Source organism: Polyodon spathula, chromosome 4 (genome assembly GCF_017654505.1).
Source record: "Polyodon spathula isolate WHYD16114869_AA chromosome 4, ASM1765450v1, whole genome shotgun sequence".
NCBI lineage: Eukaryota > Metazoa > Chordata > Actinopteri > Acipenseriformes > Polyodontidae > Polyodon > Polyodon spathula.
In genome coordinates, this window is record NC_054537.1 from 95,040,259 (window position 1) to 95,067,448 (window position 27,190).

Genomic DNA, 27,190 nt, shown 5'->3' on the forward strand with positions numbered 1-27,190 from the left:
GAGAGTAATGAATCCTAATGTGAAGCAGTATACCTGGGCTAAGGGGAGTAATGGGAATATATGTTTAGCTCGACTAGATACATTTTATATTTTTAAGCATCAATTAAATTGTTATTCTAAATGTACTATTCACCCCACAGGTCTATCTGATCATAGTTTGGTCAGTTTGAATATGATTATCCCTATTGCATGCGTTTATTCATCTTATTGGCATTTTAATACTAAACTTTTAAAAAAATAGTCATTTTTTAAAAATGTTTTAGATTCTTTTGGGAACGGTGGAGGGGGCAGAAAAAAGTGTTTTTATCAATAACGCAATGGTGGGATGTGAGTAAAATTCAGACCCAACTGTTTTGTCAACAGTACACTGAATGATACAAAGAGCACTAGTGAGGCGATGAGAGAGCTGGAGGAGGAGATTACTGAACTCCATAATACACTGGAGGCTACATACAGTGACAGGCTTTATCAAGTCCTGAAGCTCAAAAAGGGGAGTTTGGCTGAGTTGTTGGACTCACAGGTACAGGGAGCACTGGTACATTCAAGGTTTTTAAATGGGCTCAACATGGTCAAAACACCTGGAATCAATGGAATACCTGTTGAGTTTTATAAGATTTTCTGGTCTGAGGTGGGGAGTGATTCAGGAATGCATTGTGGAAAATGAACTGCCACTGAGCTGCTAGCATGCAGTACTGACTCTACTGCCTAAGAAAGGGGACTTGTGTCTTCTTAAGAACTGGAGACCTGTAAGTATTCTTTGCACTGACTATAAAATCTTGTCAAATGCATTGACGGATAGACTAAGCAGAGTAATGAGCACTATTGTGCATTCGGACCAAATGTACTGTGTACCTGACGAACAATATTTGACAATATATTTTTAGTATGGGACTTAATAGTTGCCTCAAAGCTCTTTGGGTTTAAAGTTGGTTTGCTTTCTCTTGATCAAGAGAAGGCTTTTGACCGGGGAGACCACCGGTATCTTTGTGATGTTATTAGGTCATTCGGCTTTGGTCCCAGGTTTCTGGGAAAAATTAAGTTGCTCTACAGTAGCATTTTTAGTGGACTTAAACTAAATGGTGTATTATGTTCTCCATTTAAAGTCCAAAGGGGAATTCGCCGGGGTTGTTCCCTATCAGGAATGTTATATTCTCTGTGATTTTAACCCCTGGTGGTAAAATTGAGAAAGATATTGAATGGGTTGTCTATCCCTACTGTGACAATGGAGCCTGTTAAGGTAGTGGCTTACGCTGATGATCTTGCTATCTCAGTAACAAATAAGAAAGACATTCAGATCATAGAGGAGAGCTAGAGGGTATTTGAAAGTGTGTCCTCAGCTCGGGTAAATTGGGACAAAGGTAATTCCTTTTTAATTGGAGAGTGGGAGGGCAGCAGACCATCAGATTTACCATCAGGGCTTAAATGGAATAGGGAAACCCTGATTGGATAAATGGCGATGGCTTCTAATTAAACTTTCCTATAGAGGAAGAGTTTTAATTATTAATAACCTGGTCACGTCAATGCTGTGGCACAGATTAATGTGTGGGGATCCCCTCCGTCTCTGCTGCTGGAAATTCAGAGATTATTGCTGAGCTTATTTTGGGATGGGCTGCATTGGATAAAGCAGGGGGTGCTGTACTTGCCTGTAGAAGAAGGAGGACAGGGACTGATGGACATAAGAAGCAGAATAACAGCTTTTAGACTCCAGTCGCTTCAGACTGCTGTACATTCACAAATCACTACCCTGGAGAACAGTGGCTTTTGCTTTCATTCGTTTAGTAGGGAGGTTGAATTTTGATAGGCATCTGTTCTTATTGATGTTGGAAAGTTAAATCTTTGTCTTACCTGTTTTTTACAGGGGGATGCTGAATGCTTGGAAGGTTTTTAGAATTAAGAGATTTGAAGTCTGTAGGGTTGTATTGGTTGCTTGAAGAGCCTCTAATTTATAACTCGGCATTAAAATGCAATCTTTTAGAATCAAAGAGTTTTGTTTTACTTTTAATTTCCAGTGGAGTAGTGAAGGCCGGTAATTTAATTATTTTTGATAACCAAGCCTGGAAAACTGCAGAATCACTAGCAAGTGAGCTGGGTGTGAAGTCAGTGTGTGATGGAGGATTTTTAGTGCAGCTTAAAGCTGTTTTGCCTGCAGAAGGGTTGCAGCGGTTGAGTCAATTTTTCCTAGGAAAAAGCCAGCTGGATATAGAACTGCCAGAGTTGGACCTGCAAATTGAACCTGCAATAGAGCAGACCACGGATACCCCAAGGGGCAGATCCTAAAGTTTGGAGAAGGATATAAGGTTCAGTTCAGGGGGGATACAAAAAAAAGATATGTATCGGACATGTGTGAAAGTGTTGCATTTTCAAAAGTTGAAAAACTTGCCTGATTCACATTGGCGAGAGAGGCTACAGGTAGAGAACTCCATCACACCTGCATGGAGGAATCTGTATGGATCACCAGTTCCTAAAAGAGTGGTGGATCTGCAGTGGAGAATATTGCCCACCATTGTGGCCACCAACTCATTTCTCTCCATTATTCAGCCGGGGGGAGAAGATACTTATCAATTTTGCTTGATTAGGGAAACGGTTTTTCATTGTTATTTGTTTTGTCGTAGGTTAAAGCCTTTGTTTGAGTTATTGAATGATTTGTTTAGTGAACTGGGTCTGAGTTTTACTCAAATTACTTTTATTTTTGGGGTGAAGAACACTAAAGGAAATAAAAATCTTTGTCAATTGGCAAATTTTCTACTGGGCCAGGCAAAAATGGCAATTTTGAAAAGTAGGAAAACAATTTTTGAAGTTTTAAGTGTTGGTAACCTCAAGAATTAAAGTTGATTTTACTTTTTATAAATTGGTGCACCAGCTAGAAATGTTTCAAACAATTTGGGCAATGGGGGAGGTGGTGTGTTTGGTGGAAGATAATAAATTAAGAATGTGTTTGTAATGATTGTAATAGAGAGTTTTTTATGGACATCTGTGCTATTTATTTATTTTGTACTGTTAATATTGATTGAAATAAAGGATATTAAAAATAAAATCTCTATCTATCTATCTAATATATATATATATATATATATTATATATATATATATATATATATATATATATATATATATATATTATATGTATCTATCTATCTAGATATCTATCTATCTATCTATATATATATATATATATATATATATATATATATATATATATATATATATATATATATATATATTTAATCTATACTAACAACATAAATATTAATTGATAATAATTGCAACCATAAATATAAACATTTCAATATGTACTTAGATGTGTACATATTTTTATTTTGTAGTTAAGTCATTGCGATGTTAAAACGTTACTTGCTTATTTAGGGTTTATTTGCTTAAATACTAACCGGGCTGTCAGTATCACAGTGTAATATAAAGAGAGAGTGTGCGTGTAGATAATCCTGGGCTGTCAGTATCACAGTGTAATATAAAGAGAGAGTGTGCGTGTAGATAACCCTGGGCTGTCAGTATCACAATGTAATATAAAGAGAGAGTGTGCGTGTAGATAACCCTGGGCTGTCAGTATCACAATGTAATATAAAGAGAGAGTGTGCCTGTGTAGATATGGGTTAAAAGCTGACATTGCAAAGCGTTTAAACGTTCATTAAAATTTCCCAGAAGCACATCCCTAGCATGTAGGGGGCTTGATACTACTGTAAATGGAGTCCCACTACAGTATACCATCATCTTGGAATACAATGATGTTTTCAGAGTTTCATCTCCATGTCACTGATGAGGCCATCTCAATATTGTGAATAGTATTTAACCTTCAAAAACAGGTCTCAGGATTTGCAGGCCGCTGTACGGTAACCCAAAGAAAGGACTACTTTGCGCATTGCCATTAGATCTCAATTTATTGTACTGTACCACCACCACTTTGGAAATGTGTGATGTAGGAAACAATACCCTTCTGAACAAAAGCTGTTAATGAAACCAAGTCAATACATATCTATTGAAAAGAAAAGTGAACTGCCAAAGCGTAAAGGGCTGACAAAATAATGGTGTTTTGATTAAATGCGTTGTGAGCTTATTTCATGTTGCCCTGACAGATTGATGCATTTCAATAAGCTGCAGGGCTGTATTAGCTTTCCAGAGTAATTCACTGGTTTTGAAACTGAGGACGTGCTGTATGCTGCAACGGTCAGATACAGTATATAGGCCTTCCCTGGCAGTTTGTTCTGGTACATTATTAAAACAGTTAGAGCAGTTAGTAAAGTTTTGCCGTTCTAAACTGCTTTTGTTGAATGAGAGAAAACAGGGTGCAAGGTACCAGACAAAGTGCATGAGAAGCAGATTAATAGGGCTCACATGTTTTTGTGGTCTTCAAAGGGATGGGGGTGGGTGGTGTGCCTAAAATGAGACAATAAGAGAGCCGGCCGCAGGTCCACCAGATGGATTGTGCCAGACATGGTCTTTGTCCATGATCCTGTGTTACACTCTGTGCCTTTTTAAAGCTAACAGATGGGCCTGTACTGGTGTCCTGTAACACCAATCTCAGAGTAAATGGCCTTGACGCCGCACCAAAAACAAAAAAATTAAATAAGACCAGAATTGAATGAGTTTCAGCTTTCAACACATCTGCTTGATGCCCTCCCCCAGTGAGGGTGCATATCCCTGGTCATGCAGGCTACGTACTGTAATGCTACGCTTTGCACATGGAATATACAGCTCTTTACATATGGAAATGCTTCTCTGATTGTTATGAACACTCGGGACATTCTTGATCACACATTGAGCTTATCAGAATCTGGCGGTTAGTCTATCTCTGTCTGCCCTTGATTGTCTGCATGTCAAACTGTTTTTTTTTTTTTTTGTTTTGTTTTTTTTAAAAAAGATGTTTAGTGAGGTTCATAAGGGACCAGCGGGTATAGTAATAAGATATAGCCATTTGAAAATGTTAGCCAGTCTTTAAACTGTAGTGTACCTCAGAATGTTCCTTTGGAGTTCAAATAAGTACGCTGGAAACCTCTACATGTTCACAATATGCTGTAACATTCATGTGTATTGATTATAGGATTTTCGTGAAGTCAATTAGCTTTGTATTAGTAAACACACACAATTTAGCTTGTGATTGAAAGTAATATGTTAATCCCCCCCCCCCAAATTATTTATTGTTACAAATGGTTATAGTGCTGTAGGTAATGCCATAGCTCTGTAGTAAAGAATCCCCGTGAGGTACGTTTGTATGCATTTGAAAGTCCTCTGTCACAGCACTGCTACAGTAAGATCTGTGTTTCAACTTTCATGTTTTCAAACAGCACTCTTCACTTTGCTGCCATATTGGGTGTTTTTTGTTTTAATTTTATGATAAACACCAGGAACAATGGCTTAAAACCTGGTTCCAGTGGACTGGGAGACCTAGTTTGAGTCAACTTTTGCTTTCTTTGTCTGGCCAGAAGTCAAGCAGTCACTCTCAATGTCTTTACAGTTGGTACACTGCTGTATTCTATGATATTCCATTACAGTTGGTGTCCAGTGTAAAGGAGTGTCAACAGTCAGCCCTGCTATGAGAGATGTGGATTGAAACCTCTGGAACTCCTTGCTTGTGTGTCACGCTAACAAGGAAGGTTGTGTACCAGAACAGCAGAGCTCAATAGCTGCAGTAGTTGTCTGCCATAGCAAAAGTATGTGTGTGTGTGTGTGTCTTACATTGGCTTTTGAATGAAAACTTTGAGAATTATACATACCAGGAAATACTTTTCTCTGCTGGTATTTCCTGAGGAAGGCTGACTGTCATTTCATCTTTCATTTTAGATGTTGTGTTTTATGTTTTATACCTTTTTTTAAATCTAGTTGAATACTGTATTTTAAACGAAAAACAAACAAAACGAAACCCCTTCTGTTGCAAATATGTTCTTACTAAATGACCTGATGAACGTGCGTTGCACTACAAATAAGTCTTATGACTACGATTTGTCTTGCTGTAGCTTCTCCAGAATAGTCAGTCCGACAAGTGTTGATCCTGGCCAACTTTCTGGATCTTTATTTCAAAAGAAATGCAATGAATTAGACACAGTTGGACATCAATGGGTTAGTTGTGGCAAAGGAACCACTGGAAAATGTGCACAGTACCTGCACTGTTGCAGTGATGGAGGAGGTGCTTGTTCTGCTGGACTAAAGCAGAGTGCATCAGTCTGTCTAGGAAAAAAAATAAAATCCCATATATACTGTATCCTGTAGAATGTAGCCCAGCATCCCATACAAATACAAAATATACGATAAGGTAATATTAATAAAATGAATAACATGAGTTGAAATGTGATCTAAGAGAGTTGGATTCAGGTTCCACATTGATGCACAGCACTGCATTTTGTCTAAATGTTGGTTGCAGCAACATTGCAGTCAGGTCAGGTTTTCAGGACTAAAGCATCTAGAGGTAGCAATTAGTTTTGAAGTATGTGGCACTTACAAGGTAGTAGGTAGGCACTGCTTGCCTTCTAAATAAAAAATACAAGTTTATATTTGTTTATTATTTTGTTTTAGTTTTTTGTGTAACTGTCTATGAAAGAGATGGACAATGCTTTTACATTTACACGCTCAAGCTCTGTCGGAGGAATGTGATGCCTCTCAAGCTGCATCTCTTTAGCATGTATTAAGATAGGATCGGTTTACACATGCGTTTTTACTCTTCTATGCACGAAGAAAGCTGAGGCTGAGACTGCTTGTGGTTCTGTTCGTTCTATCTCTGCGAGACGTAATTTTTGGCAGAAGTCCAAGCAGACGCAGCCAATCCTGTTAATCAAATAGACAGGAAATAAGCATGTGGCATGTGGAACTGTTTTACCTCTGGAGTCTATCTGTCAATCATATTTGTCCAGCCATTGTACGTTTATGATCTCAACATTATTGCGCTTTTGGGTAAAAGTACTAGTCATTAAATTACACAAAAAAAGCTTTATTTTTAAACATTGCAATAAAGGGAAGCAGGAATGGATATCGAGACTTTGAAGAAATATTCCTTTTGTGTAGAAGTTGACGAGTTAACAGACAGTTCAAACTTAGCTCAGGCATGTCATTTTGAAGCGTGTGCTAAATGATCAAATCAAAGATGCTTTCCTAGGCTTTGATGATGTGAGCGGTGACAGAACAGCAGCAGTGTTATCGGAATATGTGTTAAAGAAATTAGAAAATTGCAATTGTGTTAAACTGGGAGCACAGACTTACGACAAAGACGCTGTCATGGCATCTGAACTGAATGGATTGCTGGTAAAAGTCAAAGAAAATGCCAGAACCAACATTCACTTATTGCTATGCCCATAAATTAAATCTTGTGCTTTCCCAGTCCGCAGATCTCATTACAGAATACAAGATATTTTTCAGAATGTAGAGGGGCTGGCTGCATTTTTTGAATAAATCCACAAAATGCACCAGGCTACTCGACAGGGTAATGAAGCAACACATGCCATGGGCTGTCTCAGCAAGGTAGAGCTCCCGGGCATTCAATACTGCTTTATATTTTATGCATTTGAAATAATGTAATGTGTTTCCAATAATGTGACCTGACAGTAACTCTGCAGACGTTTTATCCATCGCACGTCAGTGGTAGGAGGTGGCACCAATGTCATTGAGGCGCATTGCGGTGACGGGGGAAGAGTGTGGGAGGGGGTGTCCTCCTTTTTTGAAATTTTGAAAAAGGGATACGAGTGGTGTTCTGGATTGTTTAAGCACGTGCTGGACTAGTAGAGGTCTGCTTGTAGTGTCTGACAAATTACTCCATTAGTGCAGTGAAGGAGCTTTATTTCAGCACTGCTCACAGCAAGGCAAGATCAACAAGAAGAAAAAAATGATTTTAAGATCATTAAGTCCTCTGCAGTCCAAAACCAATACAATATTGGCTGTGGAATATGCAGAGTTACAGATTCCCGCATCAAGCCAGTATTACAAAGACGCAATTTAATAACAAAAAAAAAAACCTTTTGTGACTGTCATACCACTTTTTTTTTAATGACGTGCAGTGTTTGTCAAGATTTTTAAATATACCGCATTTATGTTTGTGTGTTGTACCAAATATAAAAAATGAATCTCAATAAAATAACTTTTCATAACAAAAATAAACCTGAGTAATGTTACAGTGCCTATTGGTAGCAAGTATTAGAGTCTGAAGCAGATTTATTTTGAAGGTTTGGCACGCGTTCTCTCCATATGGGCTTCCTCAGATCTCCCCTCCCATTCGTTGTCTTCTGTCAGCTGACGGGATCAACTGATATCCCAGTATCCCTTTCTTCTTAAAGGATTCAGCCTCTATACAAGACGCAACTCCCCCAATAGCTCATAACTGAAGGAATGTACAATAATAAAGGGGAGGTACAATAATACCTGAATATAATCGTAATCTTTTTAAATAGTTAGAAGCTTAAAATCAAGAATGGTACAATCTTGTTGTACAGTACACAAGATACAACTGAATGGTTTGGAAAGAGTTGAGGCTTGCATCATGGTGAACAGCATTTAAACTCTCAGATCATTAGAATCATCAGATAAGTGCAGTGCTGCTATTTGGAATACTATTTCTAAAGGTTTTATGTAATGAAAGCTTTCATGTTTACTGTACATCTGGTTACTAAACAAATAAAGCAATATGTTCCGATAGTCGAAATATATACTTTTAGAAAAGCAAAGCGCCATTATCCAAATACATTACATAACTTAGAAAGAATGATTAATCGCTTGAAGAAAATGTACTGTGGTTTATTTATTTAGATTTCATTATTTTTAATCGGGTTTTTCATTTAGTAATAGACAAGAAATGACACTCCGATTGCTAACACATTACTGCAGCACCCAGCCCTTGAGTAAGAAATTATCATAATATAAATTGCTGCATGTGTTTTTTTATGCTAACTTTACAGTAAATGTCCTTGATCCCCCTTCACATAGTTCTGTTGTACTTTACAGTTTTAAATTATTGGAAATGGCCTGCATACTCCTGACAGAAATCCTGATTGTGCTTGTCACATTTTTCAAGCGACCATTTCCAATAATTTGTGGATTACTGCCAGACTTCTCACTAGGCAATAACATCTGAAGTGCCTGCGTCATTTATCATGCCCTGTCGGAGGCCATTGATTGATTACCCTGCAGCAGTGCAGTGTTGTGGTTGTCCTGGTGGAACTGCGTGGGTGTCTAGCAGGGGTCCTCTGTGTTCACTTCAGGGGGTTGATGTTGGAGGAAGGGAGCTGTATTCTGGGGATTCTAGGGAAAAAAAATGCAAATTTTTAGTGTGTGTGTGAACAACTGTAGAACTGCTTTATATACTGTAAGCTTAGGCAAAACTTCTACAGTACACAGTACTACTCTTGATTTTAAGCTTCTTTTTATGACAACTTTAGAATCCATCGGCTACTTATGCGGTAGGCTAAAGGCTGTACAATGTTTAACATCGTTCCCTCTAAATGCGCACAAAAACTGGCAACAGGATTAGCCAATCGCCTTCAAAATCACACACCAAGTTAAGTGGCCTCCACCTGTGCTAAATTGTAGTGATTCACATGATTTCAGGATAAATTCAGCAGTTCCTGTAGGTTCCATTTGCTGGGTAGTGCATTTCAAAGCCAAGACTCAACCGTGAGCACCAGGGCGCTTTCAAAAGAACTCTGGGACAAAGTTGTTGAAAGGCACAGATCAGGGGATGGGTATAAAAAAATATCAAAGGCCTTGAATATCCCATGGAGCATGGTCAAGACGATTATTAAGAAGTGGAAGGTGTATGGCACCACCAAGACCCTGCCTAGATAAGGTTGTCCCTCCAAACTGGATGACCGAGCAAGAAGGAGACTGATCAGAGAGGCTACCAAGAGGCCAATGGCAACCTTGCAAGAGCTACAGACTCAAGACTGGTCAAAGTGTGCATGTGACAACAATATTCCACTGCACAAATCTAGCCTGTGTGGTAGGGTGGCAAGAAGGAAGCCATTACTCAAGAAAACCCACCTTGAATCATGTTTGAAGTATGCAAAAAAACACTCCAGAGATTCTGTAGCCATGTGGCAAAAAGTTTTGTGGTCTGACTAAACTAAAATGGAACATTTTGGCCTAAATGCAAAGGGTTATGTTAGGCACAAACCCAACACAGCGCATCACCCAAAGAACACCATCCCTACTGTGAAGCATGGTGGTGGCAGCATCATGTTATGGGGATGTTTCTCATCTGCAGGAACTGGGGCAATTGTGAGGATAGAAGGGAAAATGAATGGAGCAAAGTACAGAGAAGTCCTTGAGGAAAACCTGCTGCCCTCTGCAAGAAAGCTGAAACTGGGACGGAAGTTCACCTTTCAGCATGACAACGACCGAAAGCACACAGCCAAGCTACACTGGAGTGGCTAAGGAACAAAAAGGTAAATGTCCTTGAGTGGCCCAGTCAGAGCCCCAACCTAAATCCAATCGAAAATTTGTGGCATGACTTGAAGATTGCTGTCCATCAGCGCTCCCCAAGGAACTTGACAGAGCTTGAACAATTTTGTAAGGAAGAATCATCAAATATTGCCAAATCTAGGTGTGCAAAGTTGGTATAGACCTATCCCAACAGACTTACAGCTGTAATTGTTGCCAAAGGTGCTTCCACCAAGTATTAACTCAGGGGTGTGGAGACTTATCCAATTAGGATCTTTCAGTTTTGTATTTTTAATATATAATTTTTTTTTTCAATAAAAACTTTTTTTCTCTTAACAGTGTGGAGTATGGTGTGTAGATAAGTAGAAAAAAATAAAATGCATGAAACTCTGAGGCACTGACACAACAAAATGTGAAAAAAGTTCAAGGGGGTGTAGACTTTGGCACTGTAAGTAAAGTAGTCACAGTGTATGTGTAACTCCGGAGGGGAACGTATGAACTGTTTTGATTTATATTTGTTTAGGTGGGTAAATGGCTTGTCCATCCTGATCTCAAACAGGGACCACACAAAGTATTGTTTAGTCAGTGCTCCAGCTGAGAGCTAAGTTTATTTTGTTTGTTTATTTTATTAGCGGTTGTTTCCCTACCGCACTATAATAAAAAAAAAAAAAAACAATACCAGTTTTAAACTGTGAGTCAAGACTCCAGCCTGATCATTTACACTGCCCTCAGCCATGTCACGTTACAATTAGCAAAAGCGCCTCCACGCGTCAGCAGTTTAAATATAGTATACAAATGTCACTGGAGCTCAATCACTGGGTCAATACATCAAAACAATCAAAACAAGTCCTCATGGTAGGCAACTTGTTATATGATCATGATTATATTTACTCAAGGCTGGAGAATCCTATTTTACTTCAGTATACTTGAAGCGACCGTCTCGTGAGGTCATCTAGTTTAACAGCGTACGGTTTTCCATGGCCTTTGAATCAAAATGACATAACATTACAGTACAGTATTTTACTGTCAGGACTACCACTGCATTTAAACATCTGTTTTGTTTTATTTTCAGCTGCAGTGCAAATCTCACAGTTTTTGACTAAGTGGAGATGCAAAGTTCAGCAATCCCTCCTCCTTTCTCATGTGCTGCGCCGCAACCACCACCACCCCACCCCCCCTTTAAGCTGATTGCTTGATTCTTACAAGCAGGAATATTTTAGCATGGTTAGGCTAGGAATGATTTTGTCACATTTGTTTGGATTCCTGTGTGGTTGATTCTTATCGGTGATTCTTATAAATGAATCTCAAGCGTTTTGAAACTAGTAAAAATATAATAAGAATATTAGTCAAAAATACACATTTAAGTGTATGCAGTGGTAATTTCAAGGCATACATTGTGCATTGTTTATTTTTTTGCAAGTTGAGTGTATTCATCATGTGACTTCACTCACGTCTGCTGAAACTCAACATGGCATCTGCACCAGCGAAGAAAAAAAAATGCAATGTTTCAGTAAGACAAAGCTAAAACAAAATCTGATTATCTATATGAGTTTGTGGGGTACTATTCTTAAAGTTGTGCTGTAGTATCATAATGCCAGACAGTCGTAAACACGTAGAGAGTAAGACAGCAAAAGACAGCATTCTTCTATGATGAGAAACTTAGACCCATGGTACTGCTCACAAGGCGAGGCTTTGCTGAAGTAAGCCAAATTAATTGCGTTTTGAATTATTGTTTAGTTTATGTCTTTCCCCTCTACCTGCATTTAATAAATCTAGAATTAATAATGTTAAAGCATGACTGTTTCTTAATTACATTATATATTCTGATGATGATGAAACGAACGCAGAGCTATTTTTCTAGCTGTCCATTCCTTAAAGGACATTGTTTGCTTTACTGCCTGGAGACACACCTTAAATCTTGCAAATAGCAAGGCAGAATTAACAAATACACAATTGGGATGATTTAATTATGCATTTACATAAAAATGGGTGTTATTTAAATTACAATCAGGTAATACACAGCAGTGAACCTGTTTTAGAGCAACGAGTCAGTCAACATGCTTTTATCAGTGTTCCATATTTTATCTTGGTTTATTATGCCAGTAAAACGCAAAACTTAACGTGTGGAATACTTTTCATAGGATTACTCTCACATGACATTGCTGAACTGGTACTAAACTTTCATATTTTGTGTTGTTATTATAATGCCAGTAATAAGCTAAACAGGTCTTTTCAAAACAGCTTCATTTGTAGACTGAACTACAGTGTTTGTGGAAGACTGTGAATATGATTCTCACAACAGTGATGGACATTAGTTTTCTGAACTGTGGTATATAATTAAAGTTTTCCTGCTTATTTTAATGGCAGCAGTGAGCCAAGATATGTCTATAAACATTCTGACAGGTTTGAAGTGTCTTCAGGTGCTTAGTATAAGGCAATTCTATACAGGCCACCAGTTAAGCATGCAGTCTATCTGACAGGGCTGCATCTATTATAGGATCTCAGACAGGCTTCATGAAGGGTTACTTTATATATCTATAATCAGAGGATTCAGAGGCTGCACCCCAATAAATGTCTTGTTTTAAATTTTAAAGTAAATTGTAAAATTGGAGATACTTGTGTTGGAATAGTGTTTCAAAATTGTACAATGCAACACAAATAATAAAGGGTTAACGTGTGGCCGAAGGTTTCTCACTGATAATTTACCCTTTTTCTCAGTATCGAAAATACTTGGAGGGAACACTGGTATTTAATTTCTGAAACAGTTACAAATTAAAGCATACAACTTTTTCCTTAAGTATGTTGTCATCTTGCCATGAGGGTATCACCTGTGCTATATTAAACTTTTCACTGCCGCAAAGCCTGCAATCCAGTCCACAACAACACTAAATGATCGTGTTGGAGTTTATTTTTTCCCTTAAGGGACAAGGGTCTTTTACATGCCTTTTTGCGCAAACAGTGTTCTTTACAATCACACTGCGCTGCTTGGGTTATTCCATGTAGAATTCAAATCAATGTACCATACTGTACCCCACTGATTGACCATCGAAGACTGTGATTAAATGTGTGCTGCAGGACGCTGTGTTTCCAGTGGATAAGTGCAATAACTTTCTTCATCTTTTGACTCATCTAAAAAGTCGATGCATGCGTTTTCTGTGGGTTAAGTGGTCAGGGATTTGAACTATTCCTGTCTATTAGTGACTGCTTTCTTACAGTAGTGGGGTATACTGTGCCCATTTTATGTTGATTTTGTGTGGTGCCTGGATGGAGGATGATGTGTTTTGTGGTACAATCACAGTAAATTGTAAAGATGCTTCGTTTTTTTTTTTTGCCATGCTAATCTATAGCAGGCCTACTGTATTTGATGTTCTTAAGTATTCTGCAAGATTACTTAGTTCTTTATTGAAAGAACAGTACTGATGAGCTGTGTCCAATACTGGATTTACTGTTGCTGGTCTAGATAAGGAAATAGATTTCACCCATCTGGCAGAACAGGGTTGTCTCGTCAGCGGAAGCTAATGGACTCCTACTGATGGATGCCTTTTGTTTGTGAATGTGTGTTTCTCCTCTCTCTCTCTCCTCTCTCTCTCTCTCTCTCTCGCTTTGAGGGAGAGACAAAGAAAACACTCAATCATTTCCTCTGCCTCTCTCTTTCAGTATCTCTGATGGTCTGTCCACATACAGTACCTGTACTGAGACCTGGAACTGAGGAAGCTAAATTCAGTATTCTGCTATTGCACTGTAGGTGGTTTGTTATTTTGCCTGAGATTAAGGGTGAAAAAATGAAATTATTTTTACATTTTCAGGATTCGCTCTAGAGTTTATATGTGGAGAAGGGAGCCTTAAGGATTACATATACAATAGCTTTTTTTTTCTTATTTTGTTGGAGCAATTCCACTTTTAATGGAAGGTCTGTACCATGGTAAGTTTGCATGTTTTGTCACTGTTTTTTAGTGTAGTACAAAGATCAGAATATGTAAGGACAGGTATTTTAGAAACAGGCTTTGAATTGTGTGTGTGTGTGTCCGAGCACCCCCTGCTCCACCTGCTTTTTGAAAGCTTGCTGCTTCTTTGCTCTGTTGTACTGTATAGGAGTCAGCTACAATGCTAGCTGCCATCTGTTTTGAATTGCTCAGTAATTGCAGTTGGCCCCTTTTTGAAAAGGAAAGTGTTAAGAATTTGAGACTAAAAAAAAGTAGTGTCGTCACTGAATGCAAATAGTCAGTATGAATAATACAGAAATTGGGCAGTATACGGTTAGCCATTTTTTACTGGAAATGTCTGCATAGCTTGTTAGTATTTTGAAAGCAGCCAGACAGCATAGTATGCTTCCAAGCTCTGAGGATAACAGTATTACATTATCTTACTGTCTTAGATTGTAGTTGTAGTGTAACTACAGTAAACGTTACTGTTTCCTGTTGCCAAAAGGGAATTGCTTTACACTACGTGCTTTTATAGATTTGTGAGTTGACTTGTATGATTTTGCACAAATTAAATGAGGTATTGGTGTGATAATAAAGGCGCTTTTATTTTATTTTTTGGATTTGCGGAACTAATGGAATTGGTGGTTCTTAATTTCACACATCTTTTAGTTATATTAAAATACATTTTAGTTTGTCCCAAACTCCTGGGTAGAGGGAAACAGCAGAACAGTGTTGGGGCAGCTTGCACTGGTCTGGTATTTTTTTTTCTATTGGTGAAATTTCTGAGATGCAGTGCTAAGACAAATATCTGAATATTCAAACTAGTATTTGTTGACATGTACTCAGATGTTCGTATTCGTTAGAAATGACAAAAATACCTTGCACTGATTTACACCTCACCAGAAGCTGCGCAACAGTTTGAAAATGGCAAATGAAAAAGAGCTCTGTGTGATGCGAGATTAATATATAAAAATATATACACAAAAAAACAGGATCAACACAGCATCTCTATTTAAAATTTTAGACAGCGAAAAGTAAACAAGCTAGGTTATGAAAGTACACTCATAGTGATTGCTATGGAAGACCATCCGCATTGTGCTGCTTTACAGCGAATCAGAATCCCATGGGACAGAAGAAAGGCAAGCACCTCATTCTGAAATGCCTTGCTTAAACAGCGCCCAACCTGCCGGAAATGTGCAGTGATTTATATAGATTTTATGTAATAAACAAGAACCAAAACGGTGAGTTTTTTTTTCCCATTTATTTTACAACACCATTTCCATGTTTGTTCTATTTGAAGTGTTTAAAGTTAAATTTCAGTTTGCTTGTTCAGCTACAAAAAGGCACAAGTAAACCTCATGTTATTACTTTATGAAAACGTGTCAATGGCCACTGTTAAATGTGAAAACGGCAACAACAAGGAATGAAGAAAAAGTAAAAAAAAAAAAATAAAAATAGTCTGGTGTCAACTTTATGTACGGTTTATTTTGGGAATAAACAGAACAACGTTTATCTTGAATTGCTATTTGGCATCCTTTGTTTTGTAGTTAATTTACTGGGGTAAAGTAAGTCCTACACAACTTATTCTTCTGGGATATTTTTCTATTTTAACGTGTTACATATGGTAAGGTCTTGTTATAAAATAAAGGCACACACACAGGGGCCATGGCCACGCCCCCTGCTGCTGTGCTGTCTCTGCCTGCGTTCAGAGCAATATAATGGCTTTTAGTGTTTTTTGAAAATGAACGAATAGCCGAATGAATATTTAAATTGAGCGAATATCTAAACATGAAAATCCCATGTTCGTCCCAGCACTATAAAATGACCGTTTTCATCAGTTGAATGTGTTCCTGGAAGGTGCATTGAACATTCAATACCTTTTTATTAGAAATAACTTTCCAATCCTTTACACTTCTTTTCTAATTTCTTGTAGGGGTTAGAATAAGGCAGCATGTCTCAGAAGGGATGCCATAAGTCTCCTCTTATAGTATACTATGCGTTTGTGCTTACTGTGTCTACGAAGCAGGTGCTCGGATCCTAGGGGATTCCTGCTGACCTCCTCCCTGTCTGCGCTGTGCAGCACGCGCAGACCCCATTCTTTATCCCAGGCTCTTTGTTATAAGATCAGAAGCTGATGGCCTTGTGGAGTATTGAAAGTTGAGATGGGATGGGAGTGGAGCCAGCTGGTGTTGAGGCGCTCCTTTTGGAAATTAAGAGGATATCCTCTGGGTCTTAGTGCATGTCTAACTGATTAATTTAGGGCATACACCTCCATAACTACATGCGAAGACTCGGGGAAATATCTGTCAAGTTAACTAAGGTTTAGCTTTATTATATATATATATATATATATATATATATATATATATATATATATATATATATATGTATATATATATATATATATATATATATATATATGTGTGTATGTGTGTGTGTAAATATATAAATATATATATACACATCCTATCCCTTAAGACATCTGTCATTTGTGTGTTTCTTGTGGAGTAATAGATTAAAAGTCTACAACATCTGTAACCATGTCTTCGTTTACACTTATAGATGAGAACTGTGCTGCATCACATACTGTACTTTGAACTTCAAGTGGCACAGTCATGTTATCATAGGCTGTTGCAGGCGTCTAGTGGTGTTTATATTGGGGTTCTGTTTGGGATCTGGTGGGGTTCTATTTGTGTATGTCCAGCCAGCACCCAGAATGTTCTGAAGTCAGTGAGTGTGGGGATAGTGTAGGTGGACTCTTTTTGAAGTGGAGTGTTGTTTTGCATTTGCAACAGTGAAATGACGCATTGTCAAGTTCCCTGTAGCCTGCCAGGGGGTGGAGCTTTCACATTACTGCTTGTACCGTGCCCTCTGTTTCAGTGATAGAATTGGAACAAGGGCCTGTGGGAGTGGGTGTGTGCTGGAAACAGTTCAGCTGTTCTTATTATTGAATATATATTAATATCCCTCAGTCTAAGCCAGCAGAAGTATGTGTCATTTTCTGTAAGGGGTCCAAGCCCTGACTTGCCCACTGGACTCGACACAACGTTGTCTTGTATGTTCAGTGTAGATCCAGCACTGCACTGAAAAGTATATTCAGTAATGTATATATTACTTTGTGAGTGCTTGTGCTTTACAGTAAGGATCAGCTCTTTTTAGAATAGTTGTTACAAACCTGTTTTTAAATCTCTTGATACTTCTCCTTTGCAGAAAATCTGATGTAAATGAACAATGTCATACATTACCTACCCATGAGGCACTACAGCCTTGTTATAGCACATTGTCTAGGGCATTTCTCTGTTCACCCTCTTGACTCGTGAATCTTGGATGTGTGCTCTGCCAATATGACGCTTTGGAGAAGTGTTTTCCATGGGAGCCAAATATTTTGCTAGTACAGTACAAGGCTACATGGTGAAGGTCATCTTTCAATTGGCTTTCATGCTGATAACAAAAAAATAAATAATGAATGGAGCCAAAAATACTAAACTCAAATAAGGTAAGAAAAAGGGTTTATATATTGCAGAGATAGAAGTAAGACTCCTATTGCATAGCAGTCTTCCCCCATTCCAAGTTTTATTACAAGCTTGATCGGCCCTTGTGTATAGTTAACAAGCTCAGCTGTGTCTTAGTAAAACCAGGAATGGATCAAACTGCTATTAACAGGCTTTTTTTATGTCCCTTAAATACAGGGAAATAACTGCCATACCCACAACAATGGCACAGTGTATGGGTGTGTACTGTAGCTGAATATCATATTCATGAGAGAAGCTGTCACACAACCAATCAATTGTCATGGAGTACATTTTGATGTAATACTCTCTCTCCTCACTGTATCACATCCCACATTGTATGGTGTAGTATAACTTACTCTCTAATCATCATTGAATGCAGCCTGGTTTAATACAGTAGATCATATTGAATGAGAGGAGCTGTGCACGTAGTGTATGGTGTAATACAGTAGATCATATTGAATGAGAGGAGCTGTGCACGTAGTGTATGGTGTAATACAGTAGATCATATTGAATGAGAGGAGCTGTGCACATAGTGTAGGGTGTAATACAGTAGATCATATTGAATGAGAGGAGCTGTGCACGTAGTGTATGGTGTAATACAGTAGATCATATTGAATGAGAGGAGCTGTGCACGTAGTGTATGGTGTAATACAGTAGATCATATTGAATGAGAGGAGCTGTGCACGTAGTGTATGGTGTAATACAGTAGATCATATTGAATGAGAGGAGCTGTGCACGTAGTGTATGGTGTAATACAGTAGATCATATGGAATGAGAGGAGCTGTGCACGTAGTGTATGGTGTAATACAGTAGATCATATTGAATGAGAGGAGCTGTGCACGTAGTGTATGGTGTAATACAGTAGATCATATTGAATGAGAGGAGCTGTGCACGTAGTGTATGGTGTAATACAGTAGATCATATTGAATGAGAGGAGCTGTGCACGTAGTGTATGGTGTAATACAGTAGATCATATTGAATGAGAGGAGCTGTGCACGTAGTGTATGGTGTAATACAGTAGATCATATTGAATGAGAGGAGCTGTGCACGTAGTGTATGGTGTAATACAGTAGATCATATTGAATGAGAGGAGCTGTGCACGTAGTGTATGGTGTAATACAGTAGATCATATTGAATGAGAGGAGCTGTGCACGTAGTGTATGGTGTAATACAGTAGATCATATTGAATGAGAGGAGCTGTGCACGTAGTGTATGGTTTAATACAGTAGATCATATTGAATGAGAGGAGCTGTGCACGTAGTGTATGGTGTAATACAGTAGATCATATTGAATGAGAGGAGCTGTGCACGTAGTGTATGGTGTAATACAGTAGATCATATTGAATGAGAGGAGCTGTGCACGTAGTGTATGGTGTAATACAGTAGATCATATTGAATGAGAGGAGCTGTGCACGTAGTGTATGGTGTAATACAGTAGATCATATTGAATGAGAGGAGCTGTGCACGTAGTGTATGGTGTAATACAGTAGATCATATTGAATGAGAGGAGCTGTGCACGTAGTGTATGGTGTAATACAGTAGATCATATTGAATGAGAGGAGCTGTGCACGTAGTGTATGGTGTAATACAGTAGATCATATTGAATGAGAGGAGCTGTGCACGTAGTGTATGGTGTAATACAGTAGATCATATTGAATGAGAGGAGCTGTGCACGTAGTGTATGGTGTAATACAGTAGATCATATTGAATGAGAGGAGCTGTGCACGTAGTGTATGGTGTAATACAGTAGATCATATTGAATGAGAGGAGCTGTGCACGTAGTGTATGGTGTAATACAGTAGATCATATTGAATGAGAGGAGCTGTGCACATAGTGTATGGTGTAATACAGTAGATCATATTGAATGAGAGGAGCTGTGCACGTAGTGTATGGTGTAATACAGTAGATCATATTGAATGAGAGGAGCTGTGCACTACAGTAGATCATATTGAATGAGAGGAGCTGTGCACGTAGTGTATGGTGTAATACAGTAGATCATATTGAATGAGAGGAGCTGTGCACGTAGTGTATGGTGTAATACAGTAGATCATATTGAATGAGAGGAGCTGTGCACGTAGTGTATGGTGTAATACAGTAGATCATATTGAATGAGAGGAGCTGTGCACGTAGTGTATGGTGTAATACAGTAGATCATATTGAATGAGAGGAGCTGTGCACGTAGTGTATGGTGTAATACAGTAGATCATATTGAATGAGAGGAGCTGTGCACGTAGTGTATGGTGTAGTACAGTAGATCATATTGAATGAGAGGAGCTGTGCACATAGTGTATGGTGTAATACAGTAGATCATATTGCAAAGGAAAACTTTTTGCATGTTGTTGCATCTTACTGTTTTTAATTGTTTGGTTTGAGTGTTATCTGAAGCTGAAGTACAGTACAAGTGGTCAAACTGTAGGCCTATGTATACTGATACCATTGTTATTGATAACTCTGAGGCATTAGGGCAAGAAAAAAAGGTTTTGGGTGCACTGAGAATATTTTATGTGAAGCCCATTCTGTTTGAAATAAGGTGAAATGCTGTTTCCTCTGAAAGTATGTGAATTGAGTCATCTTCACTGCTGGGGACTGATCTCTGGTTTCCTGCATTTTTGGAAATGTTACTGGGGAGTGGCTTGCATAGCCAGCTTGAGGAGCAGGTGATTGTTCTCCCGCCAGCCTAACAGAGAGAAGCTGAAAGTAGCCCAGCTTGCTTCAGGACTGTCTGGAGTGAACTCTTATGTTCTGACATATGGACATGACAGGTCAGAGCTGCTGTGAAAAAGGAGCATGCCCTATGTAATGCAGCAAGACCAGTCTATTAAAAATGTGGTCATCCAGTGTTATTTGACAACGTTGATAACTAGCCTGCTGTATTTACAATCCTTTCTAGGTGTAGTATTGTGTGTATCTGTGTATCTATCTATTTATTTATTTACTTTTCATTTATTGCTCATTCAAGTCCCAAAATAGGCAAGATGGTTTCCATAAAAGATGTGTTAGAATTGAAATTAAAGTTTTTGTAGTGTCAGTACTGTGCACAGTGACATGTGCAGTCATTTAGTAAGAGTGATTCAGTTGACACAGTTGTGTTTACTTAAGGATGTGTTTTTTGTTTTGTTTTTTAATGATTTGATCAAATATGTGCTGTGTCTCCATTATAAATCCCATGTGTGCTAAAGTTGTTTTAGAGGGGCCCAGATGTCTGTTCATCAAAGGGAGCAGCTCATCGCAGGGCTTATTGTTTAAAAAACAATATTCAATAGCCTCTGGTGACCCTTCGACACTAGACTTATTGCATTGCCTTTGTTCTTGGATTCCAATTGCAAGAGCTCATTGCTAACAGAGAACCAAAACCAATTCAAACACTACAGGTTTACAGCTCAGGCCAAGCTTTTTTTTAATGTATTTTTTAAAATTTTTGTTAAAGGATAGAACATTTTAAATAAATACTTAGATTACAGCTAATTGGTCCAAGTTCTTACCTTTCAAATGAGCCGTTGACGATCACTGTAGGACTTGTAGAACCAGATCAATGACGTTTGAAGTGGCGAGTATCAGTGAAACGGTGCAGTACCGCTAGCCTGCACCTGGACACACAGGAGCGGTATGCACTACACAACTGACTTTTTTACACTATAAAAAAATTGAATGGTACAGTAGCTGTCAAATACCACACAGTAGGCTATGTACTTGAATATAATTGACATTAAGGCCAAAATATTTGCGTCACTTTGTAGAATATTAGGATGCAGTCATTAATTAAAAAAAACAAAACCTACATGAACATAATTTAGATATTTTATTTGTCATGCAATCTAAGAAACTACAAAATGATATCTTAAAAGTCTACCAGAATTTACAATATAGTAGTACATTTCAGGTTAGATTTCGAAATGTCACATTTTCAATTTTTGTAAAATTACAAAGTAATATGTAATTTCAATATGTCAATGTAACATTATTAATTCTATAGGGCACAATAGCTGTAATGCCCCCCATATAATCTACCAAATAAAAACACTGGTTTGTTTTTTAAAGTAGTGTTTCTGTCATTTATATGCAGGTGTATGAAATGAGCAATCTGAGCTTCGCAAAGAAACATGCAGTACGTTGCTGACAGCAAGTAGCCTACTTCTAAAGTATAAAATATATCCTTTTACAGCCAGTTATTTAGTAAAAATAGTAGTGAACTACAGCAATAATATAAAAAGGATGTTTATCAGGGGCGATGTATAAAATACTGACCTGCCCGTCCCTGTATGAAATATGGAAGTGATCAAACACTTCAGTGTTTGAGTGTTGATTGAAAGGAGTGCATGTGTTGTCTTTTCTAGCCTGCACTCATGGTGAGAACGCAGTTCCTCCACCGGGGCTGGGCTTTACCCTACTGTCGGGCCTTCAAACAAGATTTTAATGATTTGATCAAATACGTGCTGTACAGTGCTTTGCTGTTGAGATGGCGAATGAAAAAATTAAAGCTTTGCCTCTGGATAACATGAGCTGCTTCAGTAAAATATGTACTGAATACCTAGTGTACAAGGCAGTGCAAGAGAAGTGCTATGGTAGAATATGTTTGAAACGCACTAAACATTTAAATTTCGAAAACAGCACTGCCCCCTCTGGGGTTTTTGTGTGTAGGCATTCTTTTACATTTCGCCACAATTGGCAATTCTGTTTTAAATCCCCCGTATCTTAACTGTACTACAGCTTTAAATCCTGTGAACAAGCCTGTAATCTTGTTTTAAATCTTGCAAGCAGAGTCTCCAGTAGGGAATGTAGGAATGTAGTGCCATTCAGTAGTTGGGGTGGGTTTAAAGTATTCAGATCGAATCAATGGTAGATATGTGTCAGGAAGGAGGACATTGCCCAGCTGCACTGGGGAAGGTATTTTTTATTTTATTTTTTGTAGCAGGCTTTTTTTTATGGTAAATATTAATTAAGTAACCATTTCCACGGTTTTTCCAGTTTTTACTGGCTATACACAGATTTCTTTTTATTTTGTATTGGGGTGTTTTATCGTATATCGGTTAAAACCGAAAATCAGAAGCTCTAATTATAATATTGTATTGCAGTTACAACGAACGGTAGACTTGAGTTTACTCTGCTTTCTAACCAATAGCTGTTTGCTATGGATCCCAGGGGCGGGTTCAGTCTCAATGTTGACATATCAATGGTTCGGGAGGGTGGGAATAATGAAATTAATAGAGATGGACAGCTATTGTGTTAACAGTAGCTATCTTTTTTTTTTGTTGTTCTCCACTTACACACGTCTGGGTCGAGAGGTCAGTCAAGAGTCTGAAAGCTTGTGATTGAACATTCAAAATGATTAAGGGCATTGAGATAAATAATTAAAACTTTTAATTGGAACAGTGGCTTTTTCTACCTAGCAACATGACCTGAATGCCATAGATCCTGAAAAAATAATCGGGTTTTTGACAGTTAAGTTTGTGTGAGTAACCGTGGCTGTAGTAATCCCATTGTGGCGCTGGTACAGTGGTTTATTATTAGACACACCTGTGCATACGTTGCACCGGTGTAGAAGTCGATCCCCCTCCTTTTAGGGCCCCCCAAAAATGCCTAGAAATCGACTTATACAACATTTTTTTACAGTAAGTAAATAAATAAATACATGTTTTTTTTTTGTTTTTTTTTTAAGAATTGTAATGCATTGTCCCAGTACAGGGTTCACTTGATAATCATATCGTCAAGAATAATATTACTCTTCACAGTGCGACATGATGAATCAGCACTAATAGGGAATTACCATTTGACTACAGTTTGCATCTGAAAACACACACCCAAGCAAGTCGTGATCAAAACATGTGCCCCTTATAGAAAATGTGCTGGTGTGTTATTGATGGTTTAACTTACTCAAAGTAATGTTGGTTGGAGAAATGAAATGATTAGTACAAGTCACCTGCTGAAAGTCACAAAACACAAGCGGATTTGTTGCACAGTAAGCAAGACATTTGTGCTAGAAAACTGATTCCATCTTTTTGTTTGCAGTCATGTACTGTAATTAATGTTACCTTTTAAAATGTATGCAAATTTGCTACAGTAGCTGACGTTGTAACAAAGGTATAGGTTCGGGCTACTGATTTTCCCGAATCGTGGACATAATTGTGGAATTAGGCATTGGGAATGGAATTTTGCAGTTGCAACCAGTTTTATGCAGGTTTTTTTTTGTGCCACCCAGCTAAGCTGAGTTAATTCATCATGTAACTTCACTCACGTGTCTCTGCTGAAACACAACATGGCGGCTGCACCAGTGAAGAAAAAATAAAGTTTGTTTCAGCAAGACAGAGCTAAAGCATTTTCTGATAATCTATATGAGGATGGTGGGGATACTGTTCTGCAAATTTTGCTGTCATTTGATTGATCATGTACGAGTCAATACCATTAAAAATCATATAGCAAGTCATAAACACGTAGAGAACGAGAAAGCAAAAAAGACGGCAACAAACGTGGCAAAGCACTGCATTCTTCTGTGCTGACAAACGCAGACCTACGGTACAGAGCTCAAAATGGGGCTTTCCCGAAGAAACTGTGCTAAATTAGTTGTGTATGTAATTTTATTGTTTAGTGTATTTATTTCCACTCTGCCTGCATTTAATAAAGCTATAATTAGCAATGTTAAACCATGGCCGTTTCTTAATTAAATGATATTATCTGACGATGAAGAAACAAGTTCAAACTTGATTTTTCTAGCTATACATTATTTAAAGGGAATTGTAAAGGACACTACATACATACACATTGTTTTGGAAATAAAGCAGAATTAGGAAAGAAACAATTGGGAGGATTAATTCTGTGTTTACATTAAGAAGGGGCGCTATTTAAATTACAATCAGCAATGTGTAGCAACCAGTCAGTCAGCACTTTTTTTTATCAAAGTGTTTCATATACAGTACAGTTCCAGCTGGTGTGTGTTTTAAATATTTTGTCACAGCTTCTACAAACTTTAGCTACTAAGATCAAGATATTGTAATTTACTTTATGTACAGCTACTGTTCTAAACTCCTTTTTCCCCCTGAAATGAGATTGTATATTGTAGACCTACATATTTGAAATCGGACGGCATGCAAAGGGATGTGACTTGACACATCATCAGAATCATCATGTAGACCCTGTGTGTGCCCTTACTGTATTGCTAAAAGGCATCACAGGAAATGCTCACCTGAGTAATCCTCCATCCGAAATCACATCCTCCCACCCAGGAGAGCAAGCTCAGGGAATAACAGCGGTAGGATTCATTCCGAGTCCTGTGTTCCAAGCACTGCAGCAGGCAGGCAGTCCTGTTATTGTGTGTTCGGAGCCAGCTACTGGCTGTGCTAACCGTCTCACAGCTAGGGGGCTCTGCCACTCTTCAGCTGTTGCAAACAAAAAAGCTTGAATCTATTTTTTTTATTATTTATTTTTTCCAGGTAAACTGATATTTGTTTAATTTCTTATCTTGCAGATATTTCCAGAATTTCCTACTGCACAGGTGAGTTCTCTCTCTCTCTCTCTCTCTCTGGTTTGTCTTTTGTAATGTATTGTTCTATAGCTTTTTTCTCTTTTCTTTTTCCACAGAGAAAGAATCAAGCTGCTATTTGTTTTTATTTGCTTCAATGTTTGATTTAGACCTGGAACTGTTTGAATTGACAAAAAATAAATATATGTTTATTAATATAAAATTTATTAAAATAAAATTGACGAGCTGGGAAAGAATTGATTATAATGTAAACCAGCTAAACTGTGGATAAAAGATGCAATGACTGTAGGCATCAGGGGCACTGAATACACCACTATAAAATAAGCCTGAGGAAGATATACAGTATGCTACAGTAATTGCTGACACCTGCACTTGTCTCTTAATGGATATTATGCCCATATGGAAACTTCCGACTCCTGATTTCTGGAAGTGAGTGTACAGTAGCAATCGATTAATTGGGCACGCAAAATATAACTGTTTGAATAAATATTGATGATTGTATCGCCCAGACATTTTCAAAACTGATTTGCTGGTAGTCAGAATTGGACCAGCAAACCAGATGCTAGTTAAACACTTCCACAGGAAAAGAAAACACCCAGTGCTTGTCTTTGGCAGAAGTACTGTAAATCGCTAGACAGGGTGTTCAGTGCAGTTTTGTTGATAAACTTACATAATGTTGTTAACTATGCACGTTACAAGATGTAATTATTGAATCGATTATGAAGTTCTGTGAATTTTGTTGGGTTATTCTAGAAACACCGCATTAATTGTGGCTGCGGGTTTAGGCAGCGCAGAATCTAGAAAGGACTGCTTTCATTTTTTTTTTTCTACGTAACGTTGCAGATGCTGATGTAGACATGTAAGCAGGAAAAAACATCTCTGCTCAAATGTAACCCTAATGTTGATTTCGCAATGTGCGCGTTATGGTTTGTGGAACATGGTCCTGAAACAAAATGCATCCCAAAAAAAGAACTGGGAAAAATGCCATGGCCCCAGCAGAGGGCTGATCTTCATCTCATATCCAATTTAAGGGGTCTGGGTTTTTTTTAATGGTGAGCTGGTTTTATACTGATCTGGTTAATATATAATAGCTGTATTTTGTTGTAGTCAGTTTTGTTGGTTTGTAGACGGAAACATTTAATTTATTCAAAATGTTGTTATAGGTTATTTAGTTCTGATAAATAATTACTGCAACACAGAGAGACTGACAGACAGTGACTGTGGGGAAGCTTGCAGCTGTCCGAGGGGTGCTCTTTCACTCAGTGGTGCTCTTAACTGGCACAAGAGTATATTTTATATATACGTGTTTAACCTTTAAATGGTTCTGACCTTAGTTTCTATGCCTATTATTTTAAGCTTTGTTTTAACACTAGCAGAATCAAGGCCTTTTAGGCTGCATTCCCACTGGGTTTGTTTAGTTTGAAACAATGTATCATTTTGCTTTTCACACTTGCCTGAGAGCAAAGGGACCAAGTTGGTTTGGATGCAAGCTAAAGTTTTATTTTAAAGGTTATTTTGGTCCCTTATGTGTTTTTTTCAGGACTGAGTTAGTTTATGTTCACAATGAGGTTTGCAGGTGCGCTCGGTTCATTTATATGGAGTGTGGACCGGATGCTTACAATATCCTGCAAGACCTATTGCAAGATGGCAGCTATTGATGTATTGCTCTGGTTTTTAATATAGCATCTTTTAGATTCTTACTCATTGCTATGGAAGAAAGCACTGGGGTAGCTAATGTAATGATTCCAGTTCGGCTTGGATTTTGGTGTCTGACCAAATTTTCAATCAAAGCTTCAGTTTCTCACACTGTCCATGTAGTTTAGGATTACCAGATGCCCACAGTGAAACATTTTTTTTCTTCAATTCACTGACACTGTACCAACTCTGAAGCCGTTAATAGAAATAAGAGTATAGA

The 27,190-nt window shown here is 38.1% G+C and overlaps 1 protein-coding gene across 3 annotated transcripts in view; it reads left to right on the forward strand.

Annotated features, from left to right (window-relative positions):
- The window catches only part of LOC121315174 (focal adhesion kinase 1), a 185,298-nt gene that overhangs the window by 33,812 nt on the left and 124,296 nt on the right, over positions 1 to 27,190 (forward strand). The window contains exons 1-2 of one of the 3 annotated variants that reach the window (XM_041249187.1): positions 14,037 to 14,289; positions 25,261 to 25,287. The exons of 1 other annotated variant lie outside the window; for it this stretch is intronic. In XM_041249187.1, coding sequence (XP_041105121.1) covers positions 14,271 to 14,289; positions 25,261 to 25,287 — 46 coding nt within the window. In that variant the 5' untranslated portion in view covers positions 14,037 to 14,270. Of the gene's footprint in view, positions 1 to 14,036; positions 14,290 to 25,260; positions 25,288 to 27,190 lie in introns of those variants that run through there. One more of the 3 variants, XM_041249200.1, reaches the window with a different exon arrangement.